The 23228-nt window shown below is 48.1% G+C and overlaps 1 protein-coding gene and 1 non-coding gene across 6 annotated transcripts; both read left to right on the top strand.

Annotated features, from left to right (window-relative positions):
- Positions 1–1949: 1949 nt before the first annotated feature.
- Positions 1950–23033, top strand: CHD4 (chromodomain helicase DNA binding protein 4). Of its 5 annotated transcripts, none has more exons than XM_051780686.1 (41): positions 1950–1966; positions 2237–2311; positions 3147–3308; positions 5244–5371; positions 5555–5746; positions 6130–6248; positions 6697–6938; positions 7023–7150; positions 7276–7411; positions 7624–7805; positions 7939–8178; positions 8947–9150; positions 9233–9438; positions 9663–9794; positions 10054–10150; positions 10518–10709; positions 10797–10997; positions 11928–12065; positions 14114–14235; positions 14346–14519; positions 14838–14979; positions 15441–15572; positions 15685–15802; positions 16013–16137; positions 16416–16653; positions 16823–16995; positions 17156–17336; positions 17413–17523; positions 17694–17782; positions 17869–18002; positions 18479–18623; positions 18811–18976; positions 19361–19470; positions 19714–19846; positions 19995–20072; positions 20184–20321; positions 20416–20524; positions 20842–20974; positions 21857–22052; positions 22168–22343; positions 22460–23033. In XM_051780686.1, exons 3-41 carry the CDS (start codon positions 3212–3214, stop codon positions 22475–22477), a joined length of 5775 nt encoding a protein of 1924 aa, XP_051636646.1. In that variant the 5' UTR covers positions 1950–1966; positions 2237–2311; positions 3147–3211; the 3' UTR covers positions 22478–23033. The 5 variants fall into 5 exon arrangements, with proteins under 5 accessions (XP_051636646.1, XP_051636647.1, XP_051636648.1 ...); XM_051780687.1 differs by lacking the exon at positions 1950–1966 and adding an exon at positions 2081–2096; XM_051780688.1 differs by lacking the exon at positions 1950–1966 and having other exon boundaries at positions 2211–2311; positions 17697–17782.
- Positions 19004–19142, top strand: LOC127468198 (small Cajal body-specific RNA 11). The gene has a single exon (XR_007903448.1). It is a non-coding gene; the product is annotated as a small Cajal body-specific RNA 11 (non-coding RNA).
- Positions 23034–23228: the final 195 nt, after the last annotated feature.

Genomic DNA, 23228 nt, shown 5'->3' on the forward strand with positions numbered 1-23228 from the left:
CTTGATCAGTGCATAGGATGGATAGCATGTGTGGATGAGTAGCACGCCTCTTTTTCTACTGCTTTTCCTCCATGCAGCTGACAGCATTGTCATCATCCAGGCGAAAATATGTACAGGGATAGCATGGTGTGCGTGCTGTTAATGATTGGAAGAGTAGTTGGATTTCTATATGTGCAAGAAAGTGGATAACACAACAGCCTCTTGAGACGTATTGGTCTTGTCTTTGCTGGCAAGGCCGGAATGAGGGCATGGAAGTGCTGTGGGGTGGCTGCACATGGATTTTGTATTGCAGAACCACACTGGAGCACACAGCGGAGACGGGAACGTGAACGAGATGGTGGAGCCTGATGGTATCTCAGCAGAGAGGTACTGGTGTGAGGAGGTGGGTGGTCAGGGCCTACACATACAGATGTGGGAGAGTTTGCCAGAAATTAGAGACACTTCACACAGCCGAGGTGATGGGATGATGTTATGGAATACCTGCATGAGCAGTGTACGTGTGGACACATTTTCAGTGTGATTTAGCAGACAAAGCACAGGTTGTGTTACAGGATCTGTGAATAACTTGTTGCAGTTTGTAACAGTAAATCCTCCACTCATGTTCCAGGATGTTTCACTGTGGTGGGATGAAATGTGCACATGCACCACCAGGCGCAGGACAGAGCAGGGTTCGAGGAGCAATCAGTGCAGTTGTGGAGACCCAAGTGTTTACCGGGAGAGATGGATAGTACTGTGCCTCTTTGTTGAGATTAATAGAGTTATGGAGATACTCAACACAGGATAGGCGGCATTATGGGATGTGATTTTGTTTAATGGGAAATTAATGATACAGTTGCATGTGCATAATCGGGATATACTTATACCTATGGACCGTTCATGTCTGTGCAAAGCAACGATGAGTTTCCTGGTAGAGGGCCACCACGGGGAGCTGAGTGAGAAGGAGCAATGGAAGACAGGGACATGCTGCGTATCACAGAATCAATTACCTTGGAAAAGACCTCTGAGATCATCAAGTCCAACCCATGACGGAACACCACCATGTCAACTAGACATGGCACTAAGTCCCACGCCTAGTCCTTCCTTGAACAGCTCCAGGGGTGGTGACTCCACCACCTCCCCGGCCACTCCATTCCAATATCTGATCACCCTTTCTGTGAAGAAATTCCTCCCCATGCCCAATCTAAACCTCCCTTGTCACTAGTTGCCTGGGAGAATGTGTATCCCTGGGGTACGAATAGTTCTGCAGGTACCAGCAGCCAGGAGAGGAGGAGGCCTTGTGTTGCAGGAGGGGCACTGAAGTCACCGCGGGCTCCCCACACACAGGCTGGCAGTGGCAGTGCCCACGCCAGGCACGAACAGCTCTAGAGGGGTCCTGCGGCCCCGCGGGCAGAACGTGCGGGACGGGCACGGTGGGCCGGGGCAGGGGAGCGAGCGGGGCCAGAGCCCCGGGGCTGGGGGGGAGGGAGGGCGGTGCCCAGAGCCTGTGCCCGGGGCTGGTGCCAGCGCGCGGTGCCACGGCCGGCCCCGCTCCCCGGGACCCCAGGCGGGCCGGGCAGGGCCGGGGGGCGGCGGCGCAGCCCCGCGGGTGCGGGGCGGGCGGCCGCGAGTATTATGGGATGCCGGGCTGGACGGTGGCTCCCGGCGACTATTATGGGATGCCTGCCTGGGCGCGGGGGGTGTGGTGTGGTGTGAGTGACTATTATGGGATGTGCGCGCCCGGGGTGTGACTATTATGGGATGTTCTGGGGGGGTCTTCACAGTGTGCCCCCCCCTCACCGCGCGCTCCCCGCGGGAGGAGGACCCGCCTATTATGGGATGGCAGCCCCGGGGGGCGCGCGCGCAGCGCCGCGCCGCCGGGGGGCGCCCTGCCCCGGCGCGCAGGGTCCCGCGCGGGGCGGGGGGGGAAGGGGCAGTATTATGGGATGTGGGGGGGGGGGCAAGTATTATGGGATGTCGGAGCGAAAGGGTGCGAGCATGGGGACTATTATGGGATGTTTCTCGGGGGGGGAACAGTATTATGGGATGTTCCCGGCGGGAGGGGTGGGTATTATTATGGGATGCCGGCCGGGCAGTGAGTGGGAAGTTCTGAAGGGAGGGTGAGTATTATGGGATGTCTCGGGGGGGGGGTGTTTGCCGGGGAGACGGGGGCGGGGCCTGTTGCCGGGGTCCCGGGGCATATTATGGGATGTGGGCGGGAGGGGGCGGGGCCTAGCCGGGGTTTTTTTTCCCCTTTAAGAGGCGGTGCCGCGGTCGGAGCCATTTTCCCTTCAGCGGCAGCGGCGGCGAGCGAGGAGCTGGGGTCCGGAGCCGGGTGAGGAACCGGAAGGGAACGAGGGCGGGCAAGGCCGTCTGTCGCCTCGCGGGGCGTCCCCGGCGGCAGGCACCCCTCTCCGCCGGGCGCCCCGTCGGTCCCGGCCGCAGCTGCCCCGGGGACACGCCGTCCCCGTGCCCGGGCGGCCGCAGGACGGGTCCGGCCCCTCCGCCGCCGCCCCGGCGGTGCCGCAGCCCCGGCCCGCGGCGGCCCCCGGGGAGCGGTGGCCTCTCGGCGCTCGGCAGCCGGACTTCCCCGGCCCCGCCCCGCGCCCCCCCCCGGGGAGACGGTGCCCCCCGCCCCCGCCCTGCGCCGCGCAGCCCCGCTCCGGGCGGGGGCGGCGGAGCGGGGCTGCAGAGCCCGCCCGGCCTTTTGTGTGCGGCCGACGGCGGGGCAGGGCAGGGCCGGCGCTGCGGTGCCAACTCGGGGCTACCGGGCCGGGCACCGCGCTGACAGCCGGCCCCGGGGCTCCCGTGGGAGCCCGACTGCCTCGCCTGCACCGCTGCCTTCTCCCAGCCTAAGGCAGAAATAACCGAGGGCACCCGGCTGCAGAGGACGGGAGAGTTTTCCTTTAGGACAGCTGTTTTGGCTTCCTCGCCAGAGATGAGTTGCTGACTCAGTTTAATATCTGGTGTCCTCAAAGCCTTCTCCATCATCCACCTTCTCCTTCTACAACTCTAAGCTGGTACTTGCTGCCAGTGTTTCTGTTTTGCATGGGCTCTAAATCCAGTAAAGTTGCTGTCTAAGCTTTCTCACGGATCCTCTTGGTAGCACTATTGCTTGGAAAAACGGAGTTCGGATCTGCTGTAACTTTCTCTTTTTCTCTTCAATGAAGTACTGGCCGGACTGGCAAGAAGACGACACTCTGTGTAAGCCCAGGCCTCCCCCCGCTCGGAGGACATGGCATCGGGCATTGGATCTCCGTCGCCGTGCTCGGGGGGCAGCGATGATGATGAGATGGAGATCCTGTTGAACAACGCGATCCCCCAGCATCCAGGTATGGCGAGCCTGCAGGGCATGCATGTGGAATGGGGAGAATGCTGGTCTCAGGCTGAACGTGTGAAATACATGATGCGTTGGGGAATGTAATTTTTCTTTTTACTGCGAGCCATGTGTATGTTTTTGATATCCAAGTCCCAGGGTTACTTCAAAGCGCGAGGCTCAGGGCTTTGTGTCAGGTGGAACTGACTTTGTTCCAAGGCATTGCAGGTTGTGTGGGGCCTGTGCTTTGAGGAGGTGTAGAGGGTGGAGGCAGTGTGTCCAATTCTGATGGGGTACCAAAATGCCTGCGAATTTGATATTTCATGAATGGGGAGGGGGAAGAGCGGTAATATGTGAAAGGGCAGGTTGCCTGGCTTGCTTTCATCTGGGAACTCAGACCGGCTGACGTCCAGAGAAAACTGCCCTGGGCTGTTGCGTGACCCACTTTCCTTCATCACCACACCCAATTATTGAGGTTTCTTGTGATTCTTGCTCTGTGCTGCTTGCTCACCTTTCCTTTTCTTGTAGTCCTTGTATCTTTTCCCTCGTTTGCATCCTCCTCATCGACGTGAGGCTTGAGTTAGAGCCCTGGGAACTCATGTGGTATGGGGGGTTTTTTTATTGCTATTGTTGATGACCTGCTCTGTGGCCACGTACCTGGATTCTTCATTTCCTTGTGGGAAGGAATAATATATAAACAGATGTGTTGGATTGTAAGACAAGTTTGAGTTTTCATACTAACTCATGCTGTAATGTTGTAGCGTCATATAAGAGAAGTGTTGCAACTGGAAAGGGAAGATGGTGGTGTGGGTTTTGGGATTTTTGTTCGTTTGGCATTTTTTCTTAAGCTTTGACTCTAGGGTTTTCTGGCATCTCTGAAATCTTGGGCAGAAGGGGACTGTCAGTAAGGAAAATCTTGATGAAGAAAAACTTAAATCCCCTACAAAGTAGAGAGTATATATAGTACCTTGGTGGGTCACCAAAGGCTCGAAGTCAGAACTTGGAGTAGAAGAAGAGGTGTGATCCCTGAAGGACCTGGTGTTACAGGACCATGGGAGTGAAGAGACATCCACTGGTAATATGGCAGGAGCCAGGTGTGGGACCCCAGGTTCTGAGAGCTTGTCCTCTGCTGTTTCACCCCTGGCTGCAGTAGCTCCTCTGACCTGTGGCTTCCTTCATCCTGCCCAGCTCCGGTGGTCAGGAGGCCATTTTCCCTTGGAGGGAGAAGGAGTGACTCTGGCTGTGTTCGGTGGGCGGGGCGGCGGGGGAGGGCGGGTGGCCGCGCTGCTCCCGCAGCCTGCTGCCACAAAGGGAAGGGCTGCCTGGCTGCCCGTGCCCCTCAGGCTGGGGGTAGCCACGGAAGGGGGCACACAGATGGGAGTGTGCAGTGGTGGTGGGGAATTGGCATGTGTTCTTCTAGCCAGGCAGTGAGCTTGCTAGCTGTTGGGGCTGGGGAAGATTCTGTCAAATCTGGATCAGAATAGAGTTGCTGAGTAACAACTTTCCTGTGGAGGAGGAGAAGTAGTGGCTTACTGGCCTGTATTTTGCATGCAGCTGCAGCGTGCTCTGTACAGCTGAAGGGGCTAGATGATTTCTTTCCTGAAGACCCATGAACTGAAACAGTATCCTAGTCAGGTTCTCATGTGGCTACCTGTTTTACACTCTTTCCTCTTCTTGTTGGGTTATGGCAAACTTCTTGTCCTTAAGTTCTGAGTGTAACTCTGCTTGGAGAAGGAATATTGTGTAAATAGGAGGTGTTGGGAGGGGGAAAACTGTGTTCAGTGGTACCTTAGGATAACAATTTTGGAGTATCTGTTGTGAACAGTAAGAATTATAACTAGTTCTGTTTGTATGGAGCAAGTTTGTATGGACAAGTTGATCTCTGTGAAGTGGGCTGTACTGTAGTGCACAGGTGCGGTTTGAATGAGACATGTTGCCTCTTCACATCCAGAACCTGAGGAAGAGGCAGAAGAAGAGCTTCTGTCAGAGGCTGACACCCCCAAAATCAAGAAGAAGAAGAAGCCCAAGAAACTAAAGGAACCCAAAGTGCCCAAGCTCAGCAAGCGTCAGAAGAAGGAGGTAAGGAAAGGGATGCCTAAGGTCACACTGAAATATGGATATGTAGGGTGAGGGTGCTTACTGATGTTGGTCTATGGCAGCAGTCCTTTGTATGAGTCCTCTAGAGCATGGGGAGAGAGCAACGTTTAGTGCTTCTCCAGGGTGTTTTCTCACAGCTGCCTGATCTTCTCCTTCCCTCCCCAGCTAGGGGACAGCTCTGGTGAGGGGAATGAGTTTGTGGAGGAAGAAGAGGAGGTTCTGCGTTCTGACAGTGAGGGCAGTGATTATACCCCTGGGAAAAAGAAAAAGAAGAAATTAGGACCTAAGAAGGAAAAGAAGAACAAAGCCAAGCGCAAGGAGGAGGAGGAAGAAGAGGAAGAAGATGATGACTCAAAGGTGAGAAGCTACCCTGCTGACTTAGTGCTTGCTCTTCATTCCCAGGTATCTGATTTGGGGGATCATTGTGCTCTCCATTTGCGATGGCAGAGGGAGTTGGGGCTGTTCAGTTTCTTCTTCCTCCACTAGACCTGCTCGACTTGACCTTTTTCCCACCTTGCATTCCTTCCTGTCTTTTACTTTAAACACATGTGGAATTTACATTGGATCCAAAGATTTTTCCCACCTTCACTGTCTTCTGTTGAGACTGTGTCTTAGGTGATAAGTGGATGTGTGTGGGGGGAAATTCCCTGGGTCATCTGTGGAATATGGAAGATGTGTGGAAGTTCTACTCTTTCCTAGAGCAGAACCAGAACATTTTCTCTGTAATTCTCTCTTCATAGGAGCCAAAGTCATCTGCTCAGCTCCTGGAAGATTGGGGCATGGAGGATATTGATCACATCTTCACAGAAGAGGATTACCGCACACTCACCAACTACAAAGCTTTCAGCCAGTTTGTCAGGTGAGCTGCAAGCCTATGCCTGAAAGGACTCTGGAACAAAAAAAAAGAGATGGGACAAAAAACAGACTCCTTGATTTTTAGAACCTCAGGTGCACATTAGAGACACTGGTGTCATACCTAGAGCAAAAACTGAAGTAACAGTAAAATAGTTGATCCACAGCTTTTTTGTTTCTAGTCATCGAGATGATGCACGTCCTCACTCCCAGTCCACTTTCTTCCCTACTATGCTGAATTCTGTTTCGTTTTCCAAGCCCCTGAGTATTTGCATCCTCCCCATAGAGTGAAGGATGGGAGTGGAAAGATTCATTGACTGTTGAGATCAGAGATTAGAAAGGAAGGTAGTTTGAGATAGATGTGCTGATGGGGGTGGCAGCAGGCAGAAATAATGTAGATCTCAGGGTGGTTCAGTAACTCTTCCTTCCTTCCTGCCTTCCTTAACTGCACACAGGCCACTTATCGCAGCCAAGAACCCAAAAATAGCAGTGTCGAAGATGATGATGGTACTGGGAGCCAAATGGAGGGAGTTTAGCACAAACAACCCCTTCAAGGGAAGTTCAGGTGCATCTGTGGCAGCTGCTGCAGCCGCGGCTGTTGCAGTAGTGGAGAGTATGGTGACAAACGTGGATGCTGTCCTGCCGCAGCCCCCCGTAGATGTGCCACTCAGGAAAGCCAAGACAAAGGAAGGCAAAGGTGAGATGAAGAGTCTGGCAGGATGATCGAGCGTGAGTGGTGTGAAGGCAGTAGCCCTTCTGACTCTGTCTCCTGTGTTCTCAGGACCCAATGCCCGGCGGAAGCCGAAGGCAAGTCCTCGTATTCCTGATATCAAGAAACCCAAAACAAAGAAGGTGGCACCTCTGAAAATCAAACTGGGAGGATTTGGTTCCAAGCGTAAAAGATCATCAGTAAGTGATGCTCCTACCTTGACTTTCTGAGGAGGAGGCGATGATGTACTAGGAATGCTGGGGGGGGGATATCTGCTGCCCAGCAGCACGTGTGTCTGAGTGACACAGCTTTTCTCTTACCTCAGAGTGAAGATGATGATCTGGATATAGAGTCAGACTTCGATGATGCCAGTATCAACAGCTACTCTGTTTCAGATGGATCTACAAGCCGTAGTAGCCGCAGTCGCAAAAAACTCAAAGCTGGGAAAAAGAAAAAGAAAGGTATTGATACTTGCTGACAATGGGAGACAGCACAGCTGAGTGTGTGGAAAAATTGGAGAACGTCTGTGCAGAGTTTGGATATTTAACAGTATACAAGAGTTTTGGATTCTGGGTCTCTGCATTGCTATGTAGGCTGTTGGGAGAGTACCCTTGCTGTACGAAGCCTGTACCTATGACTTGTACTACTATAACTCCTCACCACCCCTCTGCAGGTGAGGAGGACTCCACAGTGGCTGTGGATGGCTATGAGACTGATCACCAGGACTACTGTGAGGTGTGCCAGCAGGGAGGAGAAATTATACTGTGTGATACCTGCCCGCGTGCCTACCACATGGTTTGCCTGGACCCAGATATGGAGAAAGCTCCAGAGGGCAAATGGAGCTGCCCACACTGTGTGAGTAATGAATTCCCCAAACAGTGCAAGAGACCATGGAGGAGGGGGATGTCAAGTCACTTGGGGCTGCTCTTCTGTGGTAATAAAATAACCACAAATATGTGACTGTTTTTCTGATTTCCCTCTCCTATAGGAAAAAGAGGGCATTCAGTGGGAAGCAAAGGAGGATAACTCTGAAGGTGAGGAAATCCTGGAGGATGTAGTGGGGGATGCTGAGGAAGAGGATGACCACCATATGGAGTTCTGTAGAGTCTGCAAGGATGGAGGAGAGCTGCTGTGCTGTGATGCCTGTCCTTCATCCTATCACATCCACTGTCTGAATCCCCCATTGCCTGAGATTCCCAATGGAGAGTGGCTGTGTCCTCGCTGCACTGTGAGTTTCTGCTAGTACCATTCTCCTATTGCTATGAGAGTTGATTGATCTAATCCCTTCAGTTTATCATGTTTTCCTGGAAATGATTGGTCCTTCAAAGACTCTTACCTCCTCTCACACTTTTGTCATAAAACATAAAGGCCTGGCTTTTTGTGGCTGTATTGCACCTTGTTGATTGGCTGCCTTCTCCAGACAGTGGGAAGGACCAGATTGACAGCCTTTGGGTCTCATGAAGTTTGCCCATGTGCAGGGTTGTTGGGTGATTTTTAGTCCAGGATGTCAAGGCTCACTTTTCTTGGCTCATGTATCTGTGTAGAAACAGAAGAACAGTTACAAGCAAATTCAGTGCTGAAAGTGTTTTAAACTGATACTGAGACAAACTTGGTTTTTATTTTGCAGTGTAAGCTCTGTAATGCCAAGCCCTTTTTTAGTAGATGGTTAGGAGAAATATCACACTTATCTAGAAAGTTCTTGAAATAATTAATGTAAGTGTTGTTAGTTGCTTTCATTAGTTGATATGGACTTACAAGATGATGAACAAAAAAGCCGTTTCAGGACATAGCCCTGTGCTGGGCCCTTAGTTCTACAGCAGAATATTTTCTGCACAAACTTTAAATGAAGTTGTGGTTGGACAGACTACTGGGCTTATCAAGCCTAGCAAATTCTATCCGCACAGTAAAGCTGTGAAAGTGACTCTGTGTTTCTGCTCAGTGCTTCTGTGTTGAAGTACCTACACTCTGATGCATCAACCTCTGTTTAACTTTCCAGTGCCCAGCTCTGAAAGGAAAAGTGCAGAAGATCTTGATCTGGAAGTGGGGTCAGCCCCCAGTTGGCCCTGCACCACCACGTCCACCTGATGCGGACCCCAACGCTCCACCCCCTAAACCTCTGGAGGGTCGACCTGAAAGGCAGTTCTTTGTCAAATGGCAGGGCATGTCCTACTGGCACTGCTCTTGGGTGTCAGAGCTGCAGGTGAGTGGAGGACTCTAACCATGTTAGAAGGATGGATAGCTGAGGGTAAAACACCTACTAACTGCTTGTGTCCTGACTTCAGCTGGAGCTGCACTGCCAGGTCATGTTTCGTAACTACCAACGCAAAAATGATATGGATGAGCCACCCTCAGGGGACTTTGGAGGAGAAGAAGAAAAGAGCCGAAAGAGAAAAAACAAGGACCCCAAGTATGCTGAGATGGAGGAGCGATTCTATCGATATGGGATCAAGCCAGAGTGGATGATGATCCACAGGATCCTTAATCATAGGTAGGTGGGGGTAACAAAGACCTTAAGCAGGGCTAAGGGAGAATGGAAGAGCTAATCTGCAATATGACTGGGAGAAACAGTGGGAGTTTTTTTGTTGGTATGACAAATATAGTTGTTCTGTTTCTATTGCTTCACTAAGACCTCCTTCCCTTCTCTTGCATTTGAGTAGATTGGGTGAGTAGTGCCATTTCACTGTGCTTAAGACTTACTGGTTTCTTCCGCAGTGTGGATAAGAAGGGGAATGTCCACTATTTGATTAAATGGAGAGACCTACCCTATGACCAGGCTTCCTGGGAAAGTGAAGATGTGGATATTCAAGATTATGACCTCTACAAGCAAGGCTACTGGAATCACAGGTAGGAGGAGTATCTAGAGGTTGTGTTCTCACTTCCCTCAAGAGAAAATACTGGCATATGTCAGTCCCCCTTGTTGCTGACTCCTTATGCCTTTGGGCAGGGGCCTTGTACCTCTCCACCAGTTCATGAAGGCTCCAGCCTCGTTCTCTTGAGCCTATTGAGTTGGGTGATTGCCCTCCTATTCTTTGCAATAGTTTTCTCTTGATCTGTTAACAAAAAACCATTAAACTTACATGTTCTTGGGACTGTCTCTGCATAGGGAGCTGATGCGAGGTGAAGAGGGCAGGCCTGGTAAGAAGTTAAAGAAAGTGAAGATGCGGAAACTGGAAAGGCCCCCTGAGACTCCCACAGTAGATGTAAGTTAATGTTTATTGCTTAGAAACCATTTGATCTGCTTATTTTGGGGTGCCAGCAGGTAAATAGAAAACTGAAGAGGAAACAGCATATGGTTTAGAGTTCCTTCATGGCCTAAAGCAAAAATGGCTTATAGAGCCTTCAGACAAAGGTCTGCCTTGTCCATTGGATGAGACTCTAACTCTAGGTGAAAGGATTTTACAAAAATAAGATGGGTACCTTTGGCTGTTTGGGAATTAGGTTTGGTGCTAGTCTGGTTGTCATCTGTGAAGCCTTATCTGTACTAATGAATGTATGGGTGACTGAGAAAGGACTCTTGGTAGCTATCTAGCTAAGGTAAAGGGTCTTAACTCTTCCTTTCCACTGTAGCCAACAGTGAAATATGACCGGCAACCGGAGTACCTCGATGTAACAGGCGGGACCTTGCACCCCTACCAACTGGAAGGACTGAACTGGCTGCGCTTCTCTTGGGCCCAGGGTACAGATACAATCTTGGCTGATGAAATGGGTCTGGGAAAGACTGTGCAGACAGCAGTGTTCTTGTATTCCTTATACAAAGAGGTGAGAGCTGGGAGGTCACTACCCCATGTATTAGTGCCTGTATTAGTGATTGCAGTCATCTAATGCTCTTACTGACTCTATTTGTAGGGCCACTCCAAGGGTCCCTTCTTGGTGAGTGCTCCCCTGTCCACAATCATCAACTGGGAACGAGAATTCGAGATGTGGGCCCCAGATATGTACGTAGTGACCTATGTTGGGGACAAAGACAGCCGGGCCATCATCCGTGAGAATGAGTTTACTTTTGAGGATAATGCCATACGTGGAGGCAAAAAAGCATCCAGAATGAAGGTATGAAACTCCGCTGTGACACAAGCCTGAGTTAAGAGACGCACTTAGACTGGCTTTCAGCAGCTGAGGTTCAGATACTCTGATGTCCCTGGGAACTGATTATGCTTTTAGTTTCCAAGGGGAAATAACTGCAAATTGATGACAAGTGGGCGTTTAGACTCCTGCTGTAGACTGTTTAAACACTTGACTAGTCTGAACTAATTCAGTACTGAAAAAAGAAAGCTAAGATAATACTGACCATAGGCAAGTCCCTGTGTCTTTTCTACTTAACCTGTGAAGTTGTGTATCGTTTCTACAGATATAAGTCCATTGTATGTAAAAGACAAATATACAAAAAAAGTATGAACTTTTTAATCTTTCTGAGGAACTGGCTGACAGTGAGGCCATGCCCAGACAAGAAGGAAGAGTCTGATATAGGTGGCTAGTTTCTGCAGAATTTTAGTCTTCCTAGTAAAACCAGTATGGAAGCTAAAGCATTTTCATTGGCAGAGGTAGATAGGACTCCCTTCCTTCCCTTGAAATTAAACTACATTAAGTACTAACAGTAATTTAAAATTCCATGGTAAGCTATTTATCTTTTTTAGTCTTAGCTTTTTGATGAGCCACTCTTCTCCGAATCTCATTTTCTTAACATACCTCTACTCACGACTTAGTTGTTAAACATCTGTGTTAGAGGATTTGGCAGCTGTCCAAAAGTAGCAGGTATTGAGGGGGTTGAGGAGACTTACATGCGTTGAGAGTAATGGGGGATTAAAAGACTAAAATGGTTTGGGCAGCATTTTGAATCTTGTGACAGAAAATTGTCGGTGTGAAAAGTTTTTGATATCCTCATGAGCCCTAGTCAAATAGCACAACATGGAGAAACACTGCATCTGTTTTGCATGGGACCATTCCTCTATCCCGTTACATGTTCATCCTTTTCCTTTGCAGAAGGAGGCTGCTGTGAAGTTCCATGTGCTTCTCACTTCCTATGAACTGATCACAATTGATATGGCCATACTAGGCTCTATTGACTGGGCCTGTCTCATTGTGGATGAAGCTCACAGGCTGAAGAACAATCAGTCTAAGGTACAGAGAAGCATAGGTGGTTCACAGGCATGGCATATGTTGTGGGGGGAATGGGCAGAGAGTGTTCACAAGATTCAATAGTTGCTTCTAAGCTCATAAGTTTGTCTGACAAGTCTTAGTCATTTGTTCAGTAATAAATTTCATGTATTATTAAAAAGAAATTTATCAGCCTTTGTCTGGATATCAGTCATCATTGGCAACAACTTTACTTTTATACAGATCACTGGTTAAAACACGGGTTAAATACAGACCACTGGTCAAAACACCATTTCTTTCCAGGTGAATGGGCAATTGATGTAGACTGGAAAACAGAAAAACCTGGATGTGGTTGTTGCTCTGAAATACAAACTGGCTTCTCTGAAAGCAGGTCATATATCTGCAACACCTTTATTCTGAAAAGGTTTACCATGCTGAGCATAAAACAAGCTCATGAGCACATTTACCCTGCTTCCAGAGTAGGCTTGCTCTCTGCATTCATCCAGCTTTGAAGCAGAACTAATTAGATGCTATACAAATGGAAGAGGTGGGCAGAGGTGTTCAAAAATGCCTTGGTAGGTGCTGAAAGCCATATAGCTGCTTTTATATGAAGCTGCACCTTAGCTAAGCTTGTTTGAATTTGTAGACTTGATCGTACTTCCTTAATCCAGCCCCTCCATAGACCTTTGTGCCTTAATCAGTTGGGTTCTAGTGCTCAGGATGCTAAAAACAATTGTTATTGGAAATCTGGTTTTAGAGGTTCTTGGAGACTGTGTAAGACAGTTGCTGCTTGTTTTCTGGTTTTGCATTTAAATGGCTTTAGCTTTTTGGGTCTTGGCATGAGGCATCTTCATGAGGCATCACAGCTGTGCTTGCAGTTCAGTTTCTAGATCTTTGTAGGCAGAGACTGGATGCCATTCTGTGCTTAGCATTGAAACTATTAGGAGTACGAATGAATGCTTACTATTAATATTCATTAATTGAAAGAGGATGTAGAGGCTCAAGGTTACACTCTGATGCTATTGGTTATCCACCCAGAACCATTAAATCTACCTTTTTCTAGAGCAGTTTCCTGCTTACAGGTATTTGGCTGCAAGACAGATCAGATGCTTCTTTACAGATTGAGGCTATCTACTAAAGTTTTGCAGATATGATCAGTAACTTCCACATTTTATCCCAAAATGAGAATGTTTTTAACTGTAACTATATAGAAAGATAAGTCCCCATGGAGGCCACTAGAAGGATTCTTCTTGTGCGATAACCAAAACATAAGTGATAGTAGGTTTTTCTTTGTTTCCTTTGTTTTTTGTTTGCCATCTAGTACAAGCTACTTTCATTAACTTTGACCTTGTATCATGTTAAGTGTAAGATACACAAAGAAATCGCCAAGCTTGTAAGTAAAATAGTGCTCTATTGTCAATTCGTGCTGCTGAACATGGTACACTTGTGCTTTTTTGTGCAGTACTTTAACTGCTCGCTACATCTGTCTGGAATTAACTTCATTGTTGTGAAAACCAGCACAAATTACCTTGAAGACACATTGGCAAACTCTTAGCTCTCTTTCTCCTCTGCTTGTTCAGATCTTTGGAATATTGCCAGGATTGATATGAATAGGAAGAGTGACTTAGCTATTTCTAGAATTCTCAAAGCAGAGTAGTTGTAGGAACGTGGAACACTAATTTAAGAAGAAAAAGTACATAGTACTTTAAGAAGAAAAAGTACTTACAGTCTAGAAGTGATTGGTGGTCTGAAGGAGCTTGTAACTTGTAAGAGCAAAGGAAACCTTACCAGCACCTGATAACTTGTAGGAGTTGCTGCAGTCATGTTTTAGCTATGCACAACAATGATCCAAATGAGATCAGTCTAGTGACCCTGATTGGAATGTGAACTACTTGGAGCTCTTGTCCAAACAGCTGATGTGATCTAAATTGAAACCTAGCTTGGTGTCAACTTTTTTTTTCCTAGGAGATTTATTTTTTGTAGGCCTATGACTTGATAAGCCTTTAATATGTTTGTGTTTGGTTTTGTTTGTTTAATTTTCTCACCATTTCTTCCCTGCTCTCTACTTTCAGTTCTTCCGTGTGCTGAATGGTTACTCCCTCCAGCACAAGCTGCTGCTTACAGGAACTCCCCTGCAGAACAACCTGGAAGAGCTGTTCCACCTGCTGAACTTCCTGACACCTGAGAGATTCCAGTATGTCTTGCAGCGCAAGTCAGCCTACCTGCCTTGTCACTCCTATCCCCTTCCTTGCTCTTTTTCTCTTTTTCCTTTGTGGCATTTACTGAGTGTCTATTTCTCTGCAGTAACTTGGAGGGCTTCCTAGAAGAGTTTGCAGATATTGCCAAGGAAGATCAGATCAAGAAGCTGCATGACATGCTGGGCCCGCATATGCTGAGGCGTCTCAAAGCTGATGTTTTCAAGAATATGCCATCTAAGACTGAACTCATTGTCAGAGTGGAGCTGAGCCCTATGCAGAAGTGAGTGTGAGAATGAAGCACCTGCTGTCGAGTTGCTATTTCTTTGTTCTGCAGTTTCAAAGAGGATGCTGAAACAGCCTTATCCTCATTATAGGGCTTTCTGCACAGTGGATGAGAGGAAAATTTCCTGCTTCCACTATAGCAGAGGAAGGACTGATCCTGTGCACTGATGTAAGGGATAAAGAAATAGTGAATGTCACTGGCAGAGTCTGGGTAGCTGGCAGGTAGTGCCACAAACTGTGCAGAATCTAGCAAGAGAAGAGCATGTTAGTCATTCTCACGAGGTGTGTCTGAGTTGTACCTTCTTTTTTGTTTCAGGAAATATTATAAATACATTTTGACAAGAAACTTTGAGGCACTGAATGCACGAGGTGGTGGTAACCAAGTCTCGTTGCTCAATGTTGTTATGGATCTGAAGAAGTGCTGTAACCACCCCTACCTCTTTCCTGTGGCTGCTATGGTATGTCCAGTCACTTACTCTGTATAAGCAAATTCCCTGCTGGCTGTTATCAAGGAGCCAGTTAACTCCCTAGCTGAAGCATGGAGGGGTTCCCATTCCTCTCTTTTTGCCTCTGTTTTTTTCATTTTGTCTGTATTTAGACCTAACATGCTGGAAGGCCTTTTTTTTCAGCATATTTTTATGACAGGTAGGAGCTATCTCATGACTCCTGCAAGATGGTGAAGAGTAGGGACTAAGTAAGAAAGAGGGGGGTGTATAGAAGTTAAATTGCAAGAGAAAAGGCACAGGGTAGCACTGATGTTTTATACAAGCAGTGTACTACCTTGTGGTTGTGCCAAGGTAAATGACCAGGTGTGACCCAGCATCTGATGAACACAGCTGGGGACTAAGGCCAAGTTACATCCCTTCAAGCTGTTTTTTGTCCCTTATCCCTTATTCCCTCTTTCTCTTTTTCTTCTCAGGAAGCTCCAAAAATGCCAAATGGCATGTATGATGGTAGTGCACTTATTCGAGCCTCTGGAAAGCTGTTGCTGCTCCAGAAGATGTTAAAGAACCTGAAGGAAGGGGGTCACAGGGTGCTCATATTCTCTCAGGTATATGGGGAAAAACCTTAAGGCTCGGAATTCTTTTTCTGAGAAAGAACTCTGTTGCTCTGGTATCCCTTTGTCCCTCACTCTTTCGTGGTGGTGTTTTTCTGGTGTGCAGATGACTAAAATGTTGGACCTTCTAGAAGATTTTCTGGAACATGAAGGGTACAAATATGAGCGGATTGATGGAGGAATCACAGGGAACATGCGTCAGGAGGCTATTGATCGCTTCAATGGTATGGAGTCTCCTTTTTTCCTGTAAAATGAAAACTGTTGCCTTGGATGCGCATAGTGGTCAACATGGGATTGTTGTGGCCCAAGCTTTCCTTTGCTTTCCTGGAATGTTAAGTTAGTAGTAATTCCCTGTCAAGTGATGTGGGTCAGATAAAAATCCTTGTTCGAGTGTTACACTCTCCCTTGATTAGTTTTATTCTCTTTTATCTAAGCTCCTGGAGCTCAGCAGTTCTGCTTTCTGCTTTCAACTCGAGCTGGGGGTCTTGGTATTAACTTGGCCACAGCAGACACTGTGATTATCTACGATTCAGACTGGAACCCCCACAATGATATCCAGGTGAGTCTGAATGAGCCCACTCACTGTGGAGTAATCCTGAGGAAGAGGGGGAATTAAATTGTCAGGAGGAGTGAAGGAGTGTGAGACTTCCCATCTAGAAATATGCAAAATTAGAGCAGTGAGGATTGGTAGAGATGGGCAGTGAAATAGTGGAGGGTTCCTCCAGGGTACAGCCTTCACTAATGTTAGGAGCCAAAATGAAGGCAACTGGGTAGGTGGGGTGTATCAGACAACTACCTGTGTAGCTCTAGATTATTTTGAGCGCATCTCTTTTCTAGGCCTTCAGTCGTGCACACAGAATTGGACAGAACAAGAAAGTGATGATATACCGCTTTGTGACAAGGGCCTCAGTGGAGGAGCGTATCACTCAGGTGGCCAAGAAGAAAATGATGCTAACTCATCTGGTAGTGAGACCAGGGTTGGGCTCCAAGACAGGCTCCATGTCCAAACAGGAACTTGATGACATTCTCAAATTTGGCACTGAAGAGCTCTTCAAGGATGAGGCTACTGAGGGGGGTGAGTGCCTGGGAGTAGAACCGAAAGGGGTGGGCAGATCTGTCTCCTTATGTAGTGAGAGACTGTGGACACAGTGCTGATTATAGCTCAACAGAGAGGTCTAGGCTGGCATTCCCTTTCCTGCTCCCTCGAGATCCACACCACAACTGTGCCTGTGCTCTTCCTTCAGGGGATAACAAAGAAGGTGAGGACAGCAGTGTCATCCACTATGATGACAAAGCAATTGAGCGTCTGTTGGATCGGAACCAGGATGAAACAGAAGATACAGAACTTCAGGGCATGAATGAGTATCTCAGCTCCTTCAAGGTGGCCCAGTATGTGGTTCGTGAGGAGGAGATGGGGGTGAGTAGAAGTTGGATGTCAGCTAGTATGTTCTGCGGAATGATGGACGATCAATTAAGTAAATTGAGCTCTGATCCTTTTAAGGACAAGCAGGCATATATCTGCTATGACAGGTTGGGACTTGGAGCATAGAGCCCTAAATTTGTTACCTTTCTGGCAGGAGGAAGAGGAGGTTGAACGGGAGATCATTAAGCAGGAGGAGTCAGTGGATCCTGATTACTGGGAGAAACTGCTGCGTCACCACTATGAACAACAACAGGAGGATCTGGCCAGGAATCTGGGCAAGGGCAAACGTATCCGCAAGCAAGTTAACTACAATGATGGCTCTCAGGAGGATAGAGGTACAAATCCACAGGACCCTGAGGGAAAAATGGGTGTAAGTATATCTTACTGGGAAGTAACGGAGTAGCGTCTCAGGCTCACGTGCTGTTTTTCTTTCAGACTGGCAGGATGACCAGTCAGATAATCAGTCAGATTATTCAGTTGCTTCTGAGGAAGGAGATGAGGACTTCGATGAGAGGTCTGAAGGTAAGTTCTGGTGAAGCTAGACTCCTTGCATCACTTTCTCTGAGCGTAGAAACAGCTGGGACTCGGTTTGGGAGATTTATACATTTTGTGGTGCTGTTCTGCCAGGGAAATATTCACACAACAGTGTGCTGTGCATTGTCCCTCCTCCTTAGCTGCATTTCTCTCTTCAGCAGCTCGTCGGCCTAGCCGCAAAGGCCTGAGAAATGATAAGGATAAGCCTCTGCCTCCCTTACTTGCCCGTGTGGGGGGGAACATCGAGGTAAGTAGTACCAGGAGTAGGCGTTTGCATCCTAACTGCTTCTGTATGGCTCTTGCCATGTCTGCCTGTCTCCTCCTCCATTCTAGGTTTTGGGTTTCAATGCTCGCCAGCGGAAAGCCTTCCTCAATGCCATCATGCGCTATGGAATGCCACCTCAGGATGCCTTCACCACTCAATGGCTTGTTCGGGACCTCCGTGGCAAGTCAGAGAAAGAGTTTAAGTGAGTCTGCATTAGGCAGGGATGGAAGACAGGCAGCATCTAGTCCCTTTGGGAAAGAATGAGAGTGGGGCCTTAGAGACTACACTTCCTTAATGTAATAGTTGATTCTTCGTGGGAGGATGAAGTATAAGCTGGGAGAGATGAGGGGGTTGTTCCCAGCTCTCTTACTTGAACTCAACTCATCAGTCACCAAAAGCAAATGCTTTCAGAGGAGTAAGCATGTAATGAATACTCTCCCTGAGTCTTTCCTAGGCTTACGGTTGTTTCTGGCTCAAGTCTCTTGAGTCAGCTTTGTGTCCTTTATATAGTAATTCTGTCAAGAAATTCTCCCTTGAAGGAGCCTGGAGCCCCAGAACTTGTGTTACTATGGGTTAGGAATCCTGGGGTAATTTCCCTTATGTGCTAGAAGGTGTCTGATGATGTGTGTCTCCAGACAACTTGATTTATGGACTAATTGCTTTTTTCAATTGTTTCAGGGCCTATGTTTCGCTGTTCATGCGCCATTTGTGTGAACCTGGAGCTGATGGTGCAGAGACCTTTGCAGATGGGGTCCCACGGGAAGGTCTTTCTCGACAACACGTCCTTACTCGCATTGGGGTCATGTCACTCATACGCAAAAAGGTAGGTGCCTGGCAGAGCAATGTGGCCTTTGCTGTCCATACAGCTGTAGTCACACTGTAGTCAGTGAGCTAGGGAGTTACCTCTCCTTTCACACCTACTTTTGTTGTATGCTGAGTGATCCGCCTCTGCTGGTTTGAGGATGAGCTTTGTATGACTCTCCAATGATATGTCTTTCCCTCTTATGCAGGTGCAGGAATTTGAGCATGTGAACGGCCGCTGGAGTATGCCAGAACTGGCGGAGATAGAGGAGAACAAGAAACTTTCACAGCCAAGCTCTCCCTCTCCAAAAACTCCAACTCCTTCAACACCAGGGGATACACAGCCGAATACACCTGCCCCTGTTCCTCCACCTGGTGAGGGCTCCCCCCTTGTACAGCCCTGCGTCCTGACCTGATCCTGGCTGTTCCCCTCACCGGAACTGTGGTGGTGGGGTCTGGAGGTGGACGCAGATCAACTTACTCTCGTGTTAGGAGGGCTGCCAAAGACATGTGCAAACCCTTAAAGGCAAGAGAGGACACTAGCTTTCCTTGGATAAGCTGACATCAGTGAGAAGTCCAGCATTTGTAGTGGGCAGGAAAGGGGTGGGGGTGGTTGTGTTGAGCGATGTTGGTTCCATTTTGATGGGTCTGATCTCTGGGAGCAAAGGAGATGTGTGCTTGGTAACTGGGAGGGGAAGACCTTACTGATGGCTTCTCTTCTTTTGTCTGCTGTGCTGCTCTGGTGTGGGGAATACACAGAAGAAGGAGTAAAAGTAGAAGAAGGAGCCAGTGCTAAGGAGCAAGGAGAGCCATCTGAATCAGAGAAAGAGCTCAATGCCTCTGCTACTGAAACAGAGGTCCCAATGGAGGTGAGTCTTGGGTGGCTTTTTTGCCTCACAATATCTCTTGCAAATTTCTCTACTTCTGACCTCTCTTTGTTGTTCAGCTGATAAGACAGAGATGAGTTCTTGGAGTGATATTTAAAGGTAACTCTCAGATCCTCAGAATTGGCCTGACAGTTTTGTGCATCTTTGCTTTCTAAATTGCTGTAGCTGTCTTCTGTTTCCACGGACTGCTTTACCTTGCTTCTCACTGATTGCTGTCCTCTGCAGGGTGCTCAGCCTGTGGAGACACCACCACAGGAAGCAAAATCCCCAGCAAACCCCACAGAAGCAGATGAAAAAAAAGTAGAGGAGCCGGAAGTAAAGGAAAGACCAGATGAACCAATGGAAGTAGAGAGCAAAGGTACAAAACACTTCATCCTAAAAAAACAGGCCTGAATGTAGAAAAATACTGGGGAGTTACAGAACAGTATTGGGTTTCTCTGGTTGAAGAATAAAACTGTGGACTTGCTGTGTTCCTCTACATCTCATGTTCCCTTTCCCTCCTGCAGCTGATGTGGAGAAAGTGGAGGACAGAGCACCTATTGAGAATCCTCCTGAACCTCCTATAATCACTCTGGATGAGAAAGGTGTGAGGAATGATAATTCCCTTCTCTCCCTTAACCTCTCTTCTTCAAGGAGTCCTTGTGGGTCCAGCTTGTGTGGTATCTTGTTTTTCTAATAATTTCCTATGTGTACAGATGAGAAAAAGGATGATGATAAGAGAGACGTGGTGATGCTGCAAAATGGAGAGATGCTGAAAGAGTCAGTAGATGAAAGGCACAAGAAGGCAGTAAAGCAGCGCTTCATGTTCAACATAGCAGATGGTGGTTTCACTGGTATGAGATCTTTATCTGCTTGAACTGGTTTATATGGCCCTGCTTGTGTTTGTGAAATAACTTCCAACCCTTCTGGTGTCTCTTGCCTTTCCAGAACTACACTCCCTCTGGCAGAATGAAGAGCGGGCTGCAACTGTCACAAAGAAGACCTATGAGATCTGGCATCGGCGTCATGACTACTGGCTCCTTGCTGGGATTATCAAGTATCCTTGCCATGATGGATCCATTTTCCTGCCTTGTACATATAATTTGTGAAGGTGACAGGCCTGGGTCTGTCCGGAGTAGGCTGAGTGATAGCGCTTTATCCTCTTTCAGAAGAGTGGTAGTGATGGTGGGAGGAGGAGCTTCCTGCCAGCACAGTTAACACTTAGCAGGACATAGTTCTCATTCCTTTTCCTTGGCTCCTGTTCCTCCCCTCTGTGTGCCCCCTTTCCCCACCCCCTCTGAAGAACAGTACTGCCTGGGCTGTGTATTCCCTTGTTCTCACTGCCTTTGTTTGCCTGAGCTCATCCCATCTCAGTCATGGCTATGCCCGTTGGCAGGATATTCAGAATGATCCACGTTACGCCATCCTCAATGAACCCTTCAAGGGTGAGATGAACAGGGGTAACTTCCTGGAAATAAAGAATAAGTTCTTGGCAAGGAGATTTAAGGTAAGAATTTGTCTTCAGTTTGATAACTGGCTGGACCTCTAAAGAACAAAAGCTTCAGTTTCCATTAAGAAAGTAAAAGGTTTCTGCAGTGCCTTTCATTTTAGGGGAAATTAAAAAATGAATCAATATATCTTAGGATCATGCAGTTGCTCCATGATAGTTCTCTTTTCTCTGGAAATGGTACTGGGGAGCTTGGTTCAGTGCTCTCTATCCAAATGTTTATTCAACAACTGATATGCAAGAGGCTTAAGATTGAAGTGGCTTTGTCTGCTACAGCCTACTCCATGTGCCTAAACAGAATGGTATGGATTGGTGAAAGGGTTGCCTTCAGTCCTTACCTCATCCTCTTCAGTAGTGAACATGGCTTAGTTGTGGGAGTGATTTAAAACCAATCCAAATAAAGGCCATGTAGGTCTCAGTCTTTGGGCAAAACATTAATTCATTATAGTCTGGATGGTCAGTTCTGCACTGACAGGATTCTTGTTGATTTCTCCAAATGCTTATAAGATTTTAGATTCTTCCTGTAAGTAGCATGGGACACTTCTCACTTGGACTCAGTGAGAAATCTCCATCCCCTCTGTCTCAAAGGAAGAGTAAAATGGCAAACAACTTGGTCTGTAAAGAGAATCTGAGGAGGAATGAGAATCCAAGAGGATTTGTAGTAGCCTTTCATTAAACCTGGCGTAGCCTGGTTTTCTTGTGTACCTGGCTTAGCTTCATGAAGCCTTTATTGCTTTGGGCTACTCAGTAAAAGAGGCTGGTGAAAGGAGGCTCAGGTGCAGAATCTCATGAGAGGGTGAAGAACTGGAGTAAGACTAGGGGTGCAAACAGGCCCCCCCCTTTCAGGCAGCTGCTGAAAGACGCATTCCTCCCCCCTTGCAGCTCCTGGAGCAGGCACTGGTGATCGAGGAGCAGCTGCGGCGAGCTGCCTATCTGAACATGTCCGAAGACCCATCTCACCCTTCTATGGCTCTGAACACACGTTTTGCAGAGGTGGAATGCCTGGCTGAGAGCCACCAGCATCTATCCAAGGAGTCAATGGCCGGGAATAAACCGGCCAATGCTGTGCTGCACAAAGGTAATGCGGTGTGATAAACAAGGCTGGGGTAGGTGCTTACAATTACTGTCCCCTCTCGTTTTTTCCCTCTGGGGTGTCCCTTTCCCCTCGGAACAGATGTCCCTTTCTCTTCTAGTTCTGAAGCAGCTGGAGGAGCTTTTGAGTGACATGAAGGCAGATGTGACTCGTCTGCCTGCCACCATTGCCCGTATCCCGCCCGTGGCAGTGCGCCTCCAGATGTCCGAGCGCAACATCCTCAGCCGCCTGGCCAACCGCAGCAGTGAGCCCCCGCCACCGCCCCCGCCCCAACAAGTATGTACCCTCTCTGGTCAGTAAGCGTTGCTACTGGGGCGGGGGGGGCTCCGTGGGCAAAGCTGGGCTCTGGTGACCAGCCCTCGAGTCTCAGATCCTCTTCTCTCGCCCTACAGGTGGCCCAGCAGCAGTGAGTCCCTGGCCCAGTGCTGTTGAAGTTTTGGCCAAGCTGAAGTGACCCCACCCCACCCCACCCCTTCACACTCTACCCCTCTGCCTGACATTCCTGACTGGGTGCTGTTTCCCTCCATGGAAGCTGCTGCTCAGGTCTCTGGGAGGAGAAGAAACTCCTTCCTCTGCAGCCAGCCCGTTGGAGCAAGGAGTGTGTTTAGGAGAGAGGGGGATGGATGTATGATGGACTCTGTATATAGTGACTGGAGGCCCCAGCGCCATGTCTGTTACACGGAGAACCTGGCTGTGTTGCTCGTTGCCTCCGCCTGGAATTCCAGTTTTTGTTTTTAATTTTATTTTGAGTTTGTTTACTGAGAAGAGTGCGCAGGCAAGACCAAGTAAAAGCCAGGACAGAGACAAAGCTACCTCCATCAAAATCCTTTTTAATACAAAAACTGACCGGACTCATCCACTAGTAAGCAGCTTGAAGACAAAAGCAAACAACAGTGAAAAAAAACCAACAAAAAAACCAGAGCAAAACATTGATAAAACTGAAAAATAAAGTTTCCTTGTATTTTATTTTGTTGTCTCTATTTAGCATTAGACCAGTTGGGTAAGTATTTACTCAAGGGCCACGCTCTGTCCTGCCCCACAGAATGATTCTGGTTGGAAAAGACCTCCAAAGCTGAGTCCAACCTATGACCGATCACCACCTCCTCCACTTGCTGAAGTGCCATGTCCTGTTGTTTCTTTAACACCTTCAGGGAGGGTGAT

The sequence above is a fragment of the Manacus candei genome, unplaced genomic scaffold, assembly GCF_025592945.1.
Source record: "Manacus candei isolate 608988 ecotype Guabito, Panama unplaced genomic scaffold, ASM2559294v1 h1tg000014l, whole genome shotgun sequence".
NCBI classification, from domain to species: domain Eukaryota; kingdom Metazoa; phylum Chordata; class Aves; order Passeriformes; family Pipridae; genus Manacus; species Manacus candei.

Excerpts from the sequence above, each read along its gene's own strand:
- CHD4 (XM_051780686.1), top strand. The coding sequence starts at position 3,212 with ATGGCATCGGGCATTGGATCTCCGTCGCCGTGCTCGGGGGGCAGCGAT. Across the intron at positions 3,309-5,243 it reads CGCGATCCCCCAGCATCCAG|AACCTGAGGAAGAGGCAGAA; the intron begins GTATGGCGAGCC and ends CTTCACATCCAG. Across the intron at positions 15,573-15,684 it reads GGGTGCTCATATTCTCTCAG|ATGACTAAAATGTTGGACCT; the intron begins GTATATGGGGAA and ends TCTGGTGTGCAG.